Genomic DNA, 14,558 nt, shown 5'->3' on the forward strand with positions numbered 1-14,558 from the left:
TTCCATACAGAAAGCCATTATCACACTATATGAAATGTCTTATGTTAGAAAACAGATTTAGAATAGGAAAATATAATTATGAGTTGTGGAAAAGTTATAATCTGTTCAACAGAAAGAAATTACATAGCTTGGGTCGACTAAAAAACAAATATAAAGAAATTAAATAGCTTGGTTGATTATTTTTCATTTTTTTGAACAACCAACAAAACCAAATTATCCAATAAACCCAATGGCAAAACGCCACCCACGTCTGAGAACACAGAAGACAACACTACAACACTAGTGACCCAGCCAGCCAAAACCATTCTACCAGGTATCGTTTTTCTTTAGGTCTGTCCTTGTCTAACACCATTAAGTCGGTTAGTAGCTCCATAAGAACGACACAGCGACTGAAGACTTCGACCTTAGTTGTCAATTTACCTATCACTGATAACACAGATGAAAATAAAATCTAGAATCACTGGCTAGAGATGGAAATAAAACATCGAATTACTAATAACATATGTAAACAAAATCCTGAATTCATGAACCTATAGTTTTCATTAATTTGAATATGTTAAAGTTATTATGCATTTAACATATGGAAACAACATCTCGATTCAAAGTTTTTTACTAGACCCATGTCAAAGTTAGTTTATTATGCATTTAATATATATATATATATATATATATATATATAAGGAAAAAAGATAGTAACCAGCATATTTATGGGCAACATATCCAGACATCCCAGCTACCCAAGTCATAATTGACTTTCCACCATACGGGACGAGTTTCACCAGTCCAAAGTCCGAAACTTTGGCTCAAAAATCATCGCCAAGTAAAATATTGGACGATTTAAGATCCCGTGTATAAAGCTCTGATGAGCCAAAGTATGAAGATATTACATACCTCTAGCCACATCCAATGCAATATTTAACCTCCTTTTCCAAGAAAGTGGTTACAATTTGAAGTTTTTCTAAAGAAATAGATGCCTACTTAATGCACCTTGAGGCATATATTCATAAAAAAAGAATTCTTTTGAGCCCTTCAGTTGAATACCCTAAAAGTGACACCAAATGTCTGTGTCAAACCTTTATTAAAACTGAAATTTCTGATTCAAATTCAACTAATGCTTTGTTGCTAATCACACCAGATTCCATTCTTTTGACTGCTATTTTTGTGCCATCGTCTAACTGTCCCTTGTAAACAACCCTGAACCTGCCATGCCCGAGGTCGCTTTTTTTACGAAGTTTTTGGTCGCATTTTTTTAAAACTTGAACCGAAATGATCATGTTTCCAGACTTGATTACAGGTCGAACCACTGACAACACTAGTATGCATCTGGGTGTCATTGGCGATTGAAATCCAGACTGTGTTATCCGAGTCAGACGGGTCCAGGGGTGACTAACAAGTGAGCTCGGTGGTTCACTTGAGCTAGCTTCTTTCAATTTGCATAAGTAAAGACCTAAAGGGACGGTTAACAGCGCTAAAGCAGCAAAAACCGCAACAGGAGTGAGGGACAGAATTACATTTGGTTTCTTCTTCAGCTGTATAGTAGGAACACCACCAATGCCCGAAACACGAGTACTAGGAGTAATCCCAGGTGAAAGTTGGCTGCTGCTGTCGGGCTAGGAACCCATGGGTGAATTGGGTTTAGGAGGAATTTTTTATGATATCGATTGAAACAGTTGATTCCCACTTAAAACAAGTTTCATGGAGGGATTGTACTTAAGCTGAGGAGGGGAAAAATAGTGTTACTCAAATCCAACCCTTTTAGTAACTGGTTTAATATGTTGGGATCTGTTGTGTTGAAAACGAGTGAAATTAGGCAGGTGTAGATTAGTGTTATGGTTAAAATTAGGGTGAATGTGTGGCGGTGGTAATACCATTGATGCAGACGGTGTAATAGGTGCTGTGGAAATGAGGAGTGAAATGGTATGAAAGTTAGAGGTTTTCAAAACTATATGTATCCAAAAATCCGATCCGAATGATCCGAAATCCGAATCCAAAATATCCGAAAATTCGGATTTGGATAGTGATTTTAAATTTTTCGGATATTTCGGATATCCGAAATATCCAAGAGTTCAATTTTTATTTTTTTCGGATATCCGAATATCCGAAAATATGGAAACAAAATCTTGATTCAAAGTTTTTTACTTGACCCATGACAAAAGTTAATCCTTTCCAACTTGCCCCTTTGTCACGTTCATATTGTATATATATATATATATATATAGGAAAAGGTTAAAATGAGAAACACCTTGAGTTGCGAGAACCGCGAGAACTATTTGATCCGGCGCGATTTGGGCGAAATTTTTTTTACACAAACGTAGATGAAAAAAATATAAACACATCTGAAAAAAATTTATAAAAAATTGCCGATTCGGTAATTTTGATTCATGCATTTTTTTACGACAGACGTAAATTTTGAAAGAAGATAGATAGTTACCAACATATTCATGGGTACCGTATCTAAACGTCCCAGCTACCCGAGTCATAAATGACTTCCCACCATCCGGGACGAGTTTCACCTGTCCAAAGTCCGAAACTTTAGCTAGAAAATTATAGCCAAGAAAAATATTGGACGATTTAAGATCCCATTGTATAAAGCTCTGATGAGCCAAAGTATGAAGATATTTCATACCTCTAGCCACATCCAATGCAATATTTAACCTCCTTTTCCAAGAAAGTGGTTCCAATTTGAAGTTTTTCCAATGAAATAGATGCCTACTTAATGCACAATGAGGCATATATTCATAAACAAGAATTCTTTCGAGCCCTTTAGTTGAATACTCTAAAAGTGACACCAAATATATGTGTCTAACCTTTGTTAAAACTGAAATTTCTCATTCAAATTCATCTAATGCTTTGTTGCTAGCCACACCAGATTCCATTCTTTTTACTGCTATTTTTGTGCCATCATCTATCTAACTATCTAACTGGCCCTTGTAAACGACCCCGAACCCGCCATGCGCCAGTTCGCTTTCTTTTGCGAAGTTTTTGGTCACATTTTTTAAAACTTGAACCGAAATGATCATGTTTCCAGACTTGATTACACGGGACTCACTCGAACCACTGCCAACACTAGCATGCATCTGTGTGTCATTGTCGATCGAAATCCTGACTGTGTTATCCGAGTTAGACGGGTCCAGGGGGTGAATAACAAGTGAGCTCGGTGGTTTACTTGAGTTAACTTTCTTCAATTTGCATAAGTAGAGACCTAAAGGGACGGTTAAAAGCGCTACACCAGCAAAAACCGCAACAGGAGTGAAGGACGGAACTACATTTGGTTTCTTCTTCAGCTGTATAGCGGGAACACCACCAATGACCGAATCACCAGTACTAGGAGCAATCCCAGGTGAATGTTGGCTGCTGCTGTCGGGTTGGGAACCCGTGGGTGAACTGGGTTTAGGAGGAATTTTCTACGAACTCAATTGAAACTGTGGGTTCCCACTTAAAACAAGTTTCGAGGAGGGATTGTACTTAAGCTGAGCAGGGGAAGAATTATTGTTGCTCAAATCCAACCCTTTTCGCAACTGGTTTCATTCGTTGGGATCTGTTGTGCTGAAAACGAGTGAAATTAGGAAGGTGTAGATGGGTGTTATGGTTAAAATTAGGGTGAATGTGTGGCGGTTGTAATCTACCATTGAAGTAGAAGGTGTAACCGGTGCTGCGAGAACGAGGAGAGAAGTGGTATGCAAGTTAGAGTTGTTCAAAACTATCTGTATTCCAAAATTCGGATATCCGAATTTTTCGGATTTGGACTCGATTAGTGGTTTTAAATTTTTTGGATATTTTGGATATCCGAAGTATCCGAAAATTTAATTTTTATTTTTTTCGGATGTCTAAATATCCGAAAATATGGAAACAAAATCACGATTCAAAGTTTTTTACTTGACACATGCCAAAAGTTAACCTGCCCTTTTGTCACGTACATAATATATATATATATATATATATATATATATATATATATATATATATATATATATAAAGAAAAAAGATAGTTACCATCATATTCAGGGGCAACGTATCCAAACATCCCAGCTACCCGAGTCATAATTGACTTCCAACCATCCGGGACGAGTTTCACCATTCCAAAGTCCGAAACTTTGGCTCGAAAATCATCGCCAAGTAAAATATTGGACGATTTGAGATCCCGGTGTATAAAGCTCTGATAAGCCAAAGTATGAAGAGATTTCGTACCTCTAGCCATATCCAATGCAATATTTAACCTCCTTTTCCAACAAAGTGGTTCCAATTTGAAGTTTTTCCAATGAAATAGATGCCCACTTAATGCACCTTGAGGCATATATTCATAAACAAGAATTCTTTCGAGCCCTTCAGTTGAATACCCTAAAAGTGACACCAAATGTCTGTGTCTAACCTTTGTTAAAACTGCTATTTTTGTGCCATTGTCTAACTGGCCCTTATAAACGATCCCGAACCCGCCATGCCCAAGCTCGCTTTCTTTTCCGAAGTTTTTTGTCGCATTTTTTAATACTTGAACCCAAATGATCATGTTTCCAGACTTGATTACAGGGGACTCACTCGAACCACTGCCAACACTAGCATGCATGTGTGTGTCATTGGCGATCAAAATTCCGATTGTGTTATCCGAGTTAAATGTGTCCAGGGGGTGAATAACAAGTGAGCTCGGTGGTTCACTTGAGGTAGCTTTCTTCAATTTGCATAAGTAGAGACCTAAAGCGACGGTTAAAAGCGCTAAACCAGCAAAAACCGCAACAGGAGTGAGGGACGGAACTACATTTGGTTTCTTCTTCAGCTGTATAGCGGGAACACCACCAATAACCGAATCACCAGTACTAGGAGTAATCCCAGGTGAAAGTTGGTTGCTGTTGTCGGGCTGGGAACCCATGGGTTAACTGGGTTTTGGAGGAATTTTCTATGAACTCGATTGAAATTGTGGGTTCCCACTTAAAACAAGTTTCGAGGAGGGATTGTACTTTAAGCTGAGCAGGGGAAGAATTATTATTGCTCAAATCCAACCCTTTTCACAACTGGTTTAATACGTTGGGGTCTGTTGTGCTGAAAATGAGTGAAATTAGGAAGGTGTAGATGAGTGTTATGGTTACAATTAGGGTGAATGTGTGGCGGCGGTAATCTGCCATTGATGTAGAAGGTGTAACCGGTGTAGCGGGAATGAGGGGGGAACTGGTGTGAAAGTTAGAGGTGTTCAAAACAATCAATCGGTATCCGAAAATCCAATTCGAAATATCCGATATCCGAAATATTCGATATCTGAAATATCCAAAAATTCGGATATCCGAATTTTTCGGATTCAAATTCGGATAGTGATTTTAAATTTTTTCGGATATTTGGATATCTGAAATATCTGAAATTTTAATTTTTATTTTTTTTCGGATATCCAAATATCCGAACATATGGAAACAAAATCTCGATTGAAAGTTTTTTACTTGACCCATGCCAAAAGTTAATCGTTTCCAACCTGCCCTTTTGTCAGTCCATAATATATATATATATATATATATATATATATATATATATATATATATATATATATATATATATATATATATATATATATATATATATATATATATATATATATATATATATATAAACAAAAAAATAGTTACCAGCATATTCAGGGGAAACGTATCCAAGCATCCCAGCTACCCGAGTCATAAATGACTTCCCACCATCCGGAATGAGATTCACCAGTCCAAAGTCTAAAACATGGGCTCGAAAATAATCACCAAGTAAAATATTGGACGATTTAAGATCCCAGTGTATAAAGCTCTAATGAGCGAAAGTATGAAGATATTCCATACCTCTAGCCACATCTAATGCAATATTTAACCTCACTTTCCAAGAAAGTGGTTCCAATTTGAAGTTTTTCCAATGAAATAGATGTGCTGAAAATGAGTGAAATTAGGTAGGTGTAGATGAGTCTTATGGTGAAAATTAGGGTGAATGTGTGGCGGTGGTAATCTACCATTGGCGTAGAAGGTGTAACCGGTGCTACGTGAATGAGGAGAGAAGTGGTATGAAAGTTAGTGGTGTTCAAAACTATCCATATCTGAATTTTCGGATTCGGATTCGGATGGTAATTTTAAATTTTTCAGATATTTAGATATTTTGGATATCCGAAATATCCGGAAATTTAATTTTTATTTCTTTTGGATATCTGAATATCCGAAAATATGGAAACAAAATCACGCTTTAAAGTTTTTTACTTAATCGTTTCCAACCTGTCCTTTTGTCACGTCCATAATATATATATATATATATATATATATATATATATATATATATATATATATATATATATATATATATATATATATATATATATATATATATATATATATATATATATATATATATATATATATATATATATATATATATATATATATATATATATATATATATATATATATAGTTACCAACATATTCAGGGGTAACGTATCCAAATGTCCGAGCTACCCGAATGATAATTGACTTCCCACCATTCGGGACAAGTTTCACCGGTCCAACCAAAGTCTGAAACTTTGGCTCGAAAATCATCGCCAAGTAAAATATATTTACGATATGAGGTCTCGGTGTATAAAGCTCTGATGAGCCAAAGTATAAAGATATTTTGTACCTCTAGCAACATCCAATGCAATATTTAACCTCCTTTTCCAAGAAAGTGGTTCCAATTTGAAGTTTTTCTAATGAAATAGATACCTACTTAATTCTCCTTGAGGCATATATTCATTAACAAGAATTCTTTCGGGCCCTTCAGTTGAATACCCTAAAAGTGACACCAAATGTCTGTGTCTAATCTTTTTTAAAACTGAAATTTCTTATTAAAATTAATCTAATGCTTTGTTGCTAATCACACCAGATTCCATTCTTTTGACTGCTATTTTTGTGCCATTGTCTAACTGGCCCTTGTAAACTGTCACACCCCGACCGCGTAAAACAACAAATCCCGGCGAAAACGTCGGGAGTGTCGTGACAGGATCATTGTTTTATAACGCATGGAATTTAAAGTTTGGTTTTATTTATTAAATTCTTTACATTGTCTTGGAAATAATAGAAACCTAACATGAATTAAACTCTCTTTCCTAGTTTTAAGTCGCTAAGGCCCAAGTCCGCCTAAGTGTAGCACGATCATCATCAAACATTAGTTCCTGAAACACATGTGAAAATAGGTACGTCAGCATAAAAATGCCTGTGAGATACATAGGTTTTGTTGATGAAGGATTCATGACTTGTAGTTAAAAGAAGTGTTTAACGAAAAGTAGTGATGAACCTTATAAAATGTTTTCTTTTATAAAATCATGTGAAAATCGATATGAAAATCAGATGATAATAAAAGAATGATGTATGGTTAAATAAATAACCAAGTAAAATGACTTTGTATAAAATATTTCAGTTGTAAATTAATGTCTTGTAAACAATATGTCATGTCTTTGTATAAAATGTATCATGTCTTTGTCTTTGTTGAAGTGGTTTAAATAACGCTACGATATGTAATATTATAAAAGCACTTATATATAGGAAGTACCAGCGGTGTATCCACCATGCTTTTATCACATTACACACGCCTCGTTATTTAAATCAGTTACCAAATAACCACCAAAAGTGTCTTGTCAAACCAATGTCACAATGTCGTGTATAAACCATGTCTTGTATAATCAAATGTCTTGTATGGTGAATAAAGAGTATTTACTCAAACCATATGTTTAATGTCTTGTATAATCAAATGTCATGTACAAAACAATGTCTTTGAATAAACCAAAGTTTAAATCAAAAGTTATGTTTTGCAAAACCAATGCTTTATTGTTACGAACATTTATGTAGTAAGGTTTATCGCATGCATTCCCTACTTCCAAACAAACCTAGGAAGCCGGGAACGGGATTTGTCAAGTCCTATGGTACCATTACATATTACCGAGCGGCGTGATCAATGTTAATGAATGTATTCTTGTCCCGTTAAACATACCAAATGTCATAACCAATGTAAGCATGTCGTGTGAAAACCATGTACTATGTATGCTAAGTAAACATACGAAGTAGAAATGTCCATGAAATCAATGTGCTAGCATGCTCAGTCAACATACATAGCAGAAATGTAATGTAAATCAATGTGCCCATATGCTGAGTAAACATATGCAGCAAAAGTGTCTATGAAATCAATGTGCTAGCTTGCTCAGTCAACATACATAGCAAAACATAATTGAAATCATGTACTATATGTGTACTAGTTGAACACAGCAAGCATATCTATACTATATAATAATGCATGAGTGAGGGGTATTTTAAGATACCAAAAAATTAAGTACTTCCCCCCTGCTTTATGTATAGAAAGACCCCTAAAATAAGGGTAGTTTGGTCTTTTAAACACAATTTATTTTTTAGTCCCTACACTTATTACACGTAAATCCCTAAGGTTTTATCTAAATTATAGATAATTAGTTACAATTCACCCATCCACAACAAACTTATAATTTTTTACGTATTCTTGACATATCTTATAAACTATATTGTTTAAAAAACTCCAAAGATAGCATGATGACCTACACATCTTTATCGACATTTCGGTAGTTGTCTTGTTCAATATCGACGCACAGATTAAAAGGTACAAGTTGATAATGCTATAATGTGCAAGAAATTAATACTTGTGATCTAATGCACCTAATCTACAAAGATGGACTCCATCCATGCAAACAAAAACAAAAAGAATTAAAAGTACCGTAATATAAAATGAAGATATTATGTGTCACATTTTATTTTATTAAAACTATAACAACTTATCTTTTATTTTTTGTCATTTGAGTATTATTTTTTTATTAAAAACGAAACTTTACAGTGTAAAACAGTTTTTTACTTTATTTATAAACAAAACATTTTGTTTTTATAAAAAATAATTCTTTATAAACATTTTTTGTAACAAGCAATATAAATAAAATACTCCAGAAATTTACAATCTTTACTAGATAAATACTAAATTGTGTTGCAAATTTTTGGAAATTATAAGTTCAACTTTATTGTTATAGATAATATTAGTCAGCTTCAAAAGAATTCTTCACCAACTTGACTAAATACATAGTAGATTGTGTTGCATATATTTAGGGATTATGAGTTAAAAGTAGACTCATATAAATAAGATTAGTTAGGAACTAAAAATCTGAACTTAGTATGATATAAACTCTTAACATCCTATTTTTTATAAAAATAGTTCTTGAAATATTATAATAAATTTTTTATATCTGTAAAAAACCGAAATTTTACAATTTAAGTTAAAGCTCTAAAACGTACTTACGAGTCAAATACTATTTTTTAGAGTAAATTATTTTTTGAGTCCTTGTGTTTTAGTGGTTTTAACCCTTTGAGTCCAAAATCATAATGTTTAACGCCCTGAGTCCCTAGACACTTTTTTTATAACCATTTGAGTCCAAATTTTAACCTTTTGAGTCCAATTTTTTTTAACAAAATTAGACTCAGACTCTTATAAAATGAACAAAATTGGACTCAAACCGTTATAAAATAAATGGCTAGGGACTCAGGGAGTCCAAAATCAAAATGTTTAACGCCCTGAGTCCCTAGACACTTTTTTTATAACCATTTGAGTCCAAATTTTAACCTTGTGGATATTTAAAAAAAGTTATGAACTTTAAAGAATAAAATTATACTTTATAATTTAACCAATAAAATAAACATACTATTTTTTATCTTTTGAATATTAATTTTTATAAAAAACAAAACTTTACATATATGTAACACTTATGACATATATCAATTACAATATTACAATAATGTTATCATAAATATTATTCGAATAAGAAATCGCAGAACATATAAACAAATCTCATCTAACATATAGAAATCAACGATCTGTGAAACAATACTATGGATGCATGTTAGGATCTGAGTTTGGATTGATTGTGATTTGTGTTTGAAACTTAGATGAACATATGAAAGAGTAGTGCAGCGGAAATTATATGGAAACAAACTTTTCACAATCAAATAGAAGAAATGCTTTCAATCATACATTTTCAACAAGGAATCAAAAGATTAAATTTATTTTTAAACTTTGATTACAATGCAAGTATGATATGCAAACTCCCCCTCAGCCCGAGCTCAGTGTTTGTTCATGCAGAAAGAAGATGGTGAAAGAGCTAAACAGAATAGTACAGAGTACTGTTCTATTTATAGGCACTTGCAAACCACTGAGCATCAAAGCTGACGTCACCATGAAAGTGACATCTAACCTCCTAACAAACTCTAACCTCTGATTAATACAAACACTGCTATGCTAACTACTGATATTTCATTACATTACATAAACTAGTTTAAACTGCTGCTGCATCCTTCCACTGCTGTAATCCCAGCAGTACTTGTCATGATCAGCAGTGCTTGAAGCATGGCAGTAGATTGAGCAGCAACGCTTTAGTTCTTCTATCAGACTTTGTCTTGATCAGCAGTTGTAGGTCAGCAGTTTGCATGATCAGCGGATAGGAGGTCAGCAGATGTTGAAACCACTTTCAAGGGGAGAGACTTGCAACCAAACATCTGCTTATTCTGAATCTACTGCTGTGATCCAGTTTTGGCTTTTATTATCTGTTCCTTTGGTAGGGTTCAATCCCAACAATCTCCTCCTGAAACAGATAATGCCAAAACTCTTCATTATTGTAGATTTTTATTGCCTCAACAACAGTTCCCTTATTTGCCCTTTGAATTGATGTTCAAAAGTTAAGGCATCTATATCATCATCATCCCTGCTAAGAGGAAGATCAAGGAGATCCTGCAAATCTTCAAGACTCAGGCCAAGAGCTTGTTCCCTTGTTAGTTTCTTCTCTTCTCCGTCAGTCCTGAGCAATGTCAATACGTGGGTCTGTTTATCAGTTTTCCACTTTTGTATTTTTGAGCCTGATGGGTTTCTTGGGAGATTTTTATTTGTAGAGGAATTTGGTGATGCTGGCCTGTTCATAACTGGCTGACCAGTACTTGCAGATTGTTCCAGTTCAGATTCTTCTTTCAACATTAACAAAATGCCCTTTTTCACAATGGCATTTCCAGTAAGTATATCTTGAACTGTTTCAGAACCCAACTGGCTTTGTCTCCTTCTTTTGTAGATGGCAGTACCAGCAGGAGCAGTGGTTCTTTTGGGATGTAGCTTTGATAATCCTTTTGAAACCTCTGCTTTGGAGTAATCAGGCTTTTGTGGAGCTGTTGGATCTTTCTTCCTAAGCTCTTCCAACCTTTTATAGGTGGCCCTGATCCTCGCTTCTCCCCACTTAGACACAGAGTTCTTTGACCCATATTCAGCAATTATCAGCTCCTCTTTCATTCTCTTCAGCTCTAAAGCCTTATCAGCTTCAACCTTTTTGAATTTTTCAGGGGGAGTCTGCTTGACCTTATTCTTGATCATTTCATGAATCCTGGCTACTTCTTTTTCAAGCTCAGGAATGGTCCAGTTTCTGTACATGTGTTTCTCCCCCTTGTATGTCTTGTAGGTCATGATGTTTTCAATGTAGTCTTTTCTCAAGGACTCATCTGCCTTCTCAGAGATTTGCTGACATACATTTTTTGCAAACTGTTCCAAAGCTCTGACCTGTGTGAGTAGAAACTGATAGTTTTGTTGATACTCTCTATCAGATTTCCCTTGTTTGTTTTTTATTGAGATATCCTTTGCTTGCTTGGCCTTGATTTTCAAGTATTCTTCAATATTAGTTGGCCTGGGATATCCTTCAATCGATGGCAAGCTCCTTTTGGCAGGGTCATCCTCGTAGTAGAAAGACTTAATTTCATCTCTGACTGTTATGAGTTCAAGAGGAAATTGAACACCTGCAGGAGGTAAGGGTTTGTAAATTTGAGCTAAAGAGAGAGGAATGGGTTTTGGAATTGTGACAAGTGCTTGGGATTTTGAAGCTGTTGGTGGTGGTGATGGAGAATCATCATCTGATATGATAACCCTTCTCCTTTTTATTCTAGGAGAGGTAGATGATGTTTTGGGAGGAACAGTGGAGGTGATTTGAGTGGCAGTGGTTTGTAACTGACTAACAGTTGTTGAAACAACTGGTGTTTCAACCGCTGTTGCCATTAAAATAGATGTTTTAACATCTGTTGTCTTCTGCTTTGGGGCAGGAACTGATGGTGGTGGTAAGGCAGTGGTAGTGGTGTGTGTTAAAGTGGTGTATGTTGAAGTGGGACAGTTGTTGTAACAACTGAGGTACCAGCATATGTTGATACAACAGGAGTTTCAGCAACTGTTTGGATGGAGGTTTGATGTTGGTGGCTTTTGGACAGTGGTTTTGGAGTATGCTTTGGAAGACTGGATGGTGTGGATTTGGGTTTCCTTACTTTTTTAGTAAGATTTCTTTTAGGAGCAGGATTTTGAGCATCCTTTTCACCAGAACAACCCTGCGCATTCAGCTTCATGAAAGCTTTCTTCTCCTCATTCCACCTTGACAAGGCCTTTGCCACTCTATCCCTTTTTACACTTGTGACAGCATCATCAAGTGCATTCTGGGTAACATCAACCTTCTTACTACCATCTGGCAAGGGAATTTCTCTGAGCATTGCACCTGTTACTGTATCAAGATATAGCCCATTATCAATCCCTTTCTTTATCCACTCCTTAACTTTCTCCCCCTTTTTGGCATTATCTGCAGGGAGTTCATCAATGTAAAGCATAGTTGGAGGAGCAGTGCCAGTGGTTGTCAACAAATGGGCCTTGAGAGCCAAGATGTCATCTTTAGTATCCTTGAACCTAGACTCCATTGCAGTTTTGAGATCTTGAACATGTTTTGCATGTTGCTGTTCAGCTAGTTGATGCTGTTGTTGGAGAAAATGTTGAAAAAGGTTCCAGAGCTCATTTGTAACATCTGCAGGTGGTGGAGCAGGTGTTTGAGGTGGAACAGCAGTGGATGGTACCTTTTGAACTGTTAACAACTGTTGCAGCATTTCTTTAATTTCTTCAACAGATACATCCAGTTTTTCAACACGTTTTGTCAATTCCTGGTACTTTAAACCATCACCCAAGTTAATGGGATCATCTGATTTCCCACTAGCAGTGGTTTTACCAGATGTGGAGGTAGGGAGTGTACTCCAAACATCAACAACTGATGCCCCTTTTTCTTTGTACTGGGGTCTTCTTCCTTCAACACTTGATAATCTTTTAATGTTACCAGTGGTTAATACAAACTCACTAGCAGATAACAGAGGTGTTATCGAAGGAATTGCCTCCAAGGAAGTCTTATGGATGTAACCACTGTCCAAGTGTAAACCTGTAGGTTCAACACTTGTGGTGGTTGCTTCACTTGGAATACCACCATGAGTTACTTGTAACTCAAGGGGTGTAACCTCCTCAGGTTGTGTTGGTGGGTTAGCAAAGATTGATACATCAAGCCCAGTCTCATCTTGAGGTATATTCTCATGAACAGGTGAGTGAGAAGGACTGGTTTGTGCTAGGTTCAAATCAATTGCATCCAACAGCAGTTTGGTGTTTGGTGGAATTGGGGATGTGAAGGTAGGTTTAGAAAGCGGAATTGCCCCGGGTATTGGGCTGTGGAGGATGGAAACGAGTGCTTCCAGAGCCTCATGATGTGGTGACCCTATTTGTACAACCTGTTCTTTTTGTGAAGAGACAAGAGTTTCAGGTATGGGTTGAGATATTTCTACCAACTGCTGTGAGGAAGTAGCAGCAGTGGTTTGTTGTGACTTTTGTGCAGTCACAGTCAGTTGCTCTGGTATCTCATCCTCCAGAGTTACCTGTTTGATGGGTTTGGGGGATTTTTGATTTTTCTTTTTCTGTGGCTTTTTGGTGATTTTAGGTGTGGGTTTCAAGGCAGTTGTTTGGCTACCTTGATCACCTTGAGCAGTGGGCTCAGCAGCAGATACCTGAGGAGCAGTGTTTTCTGCTAAAATCTGCTCAGGCACCTCTGCTTGTGATTTGCAAGGTGTTGACATTCTTGTAAAGGTTTCAGTCGTTAAGCTTTTTATTTGAAAAGAGTCACCTTGATTTATTACCGCAATATCATTCTTACTGAATGTTTTCTCAAATTAATAGCTTAAAAATCTTGGAAACAGTAAGAATGATTTCGTTTCAACATTTTTAACCAAATCATTGAAAATTACCTTGGAATAGTTAAAATTTTCTCCTTGTAAAATAGCATATCCCAAGTTTTGAATCTTCAGTGGTATTTCATTGAAAGAAGTGGTTTTATTTGAAACACACACGAGGAGGGTATGGAATAAAAATCTAGTTGTAGAAGGGAAGAAGCCTTTTTCTAAGGTATCCCTCTTCATCATTGTGTCAGCATACCCTCGCTCAATGAAGTCAATTTTTAACTCGTTTTTAGGGAAAGAATCTGTACCTTCCTGATCAGCGAGCTGAAAGACCTCAGATATGGATTGCGGTGTTATTCGGACTTCTTTCTTCTGCAGAGTAGAGTTAATGGCTATGACATCTTCTCCTTGTTTTTCAAGGGTATAATTTTTCCAAAACTCTCTCTGAGTTTGCAGGTAAATTGGTGCATCAACGGTTAACAAAGTTTTGTACTTTGAGGCGTTGATCATGTCGAGGATGGAATCAA

The 14,558-nt window shown here is 36.0% G+C and overlaps 1 protein-coding gene across 1 annotated transcript; it reads right to left on the bottom strand.

The window, feature by feature from the left end:
* Positions 1–271: 271 nt before the first annotated feature.
* Positions 272–4,861, bottom strand: LOC110906692 (receptor-like kinase TMK3). The gene is made up of 2 exons (XM_022151790.1): positions 3,994–4,861; positions 272–426 (listed from the first exon to the last, which is right to left on the bottom strand). Exons 1-2 carry the CDS (start codon positions 4,859–4,861, stop codon positions 272–274), a joined length of 1,023 nt encoding a protein of 340 aa, XP_022007482.1.
* Positions 4,862–14,558: the final 9,697 nt, after the last annotated feature.

This window comes from Helianthus annuus, chromosome 14 (genome assembly GCF_002127325.2).
Source record: "Helianthus annuus cultivar XRQ/B chromosome 14, HanXRQr2.0-SUNRISE, whole genome shotgun sequence".
Taxonomy (NCBI): Eukaryota; Viridiplantae; Streptophyta; class Magnoliopsida; order Asterales; family Asteraceae; genus Helianthus; species Helianthus annuus.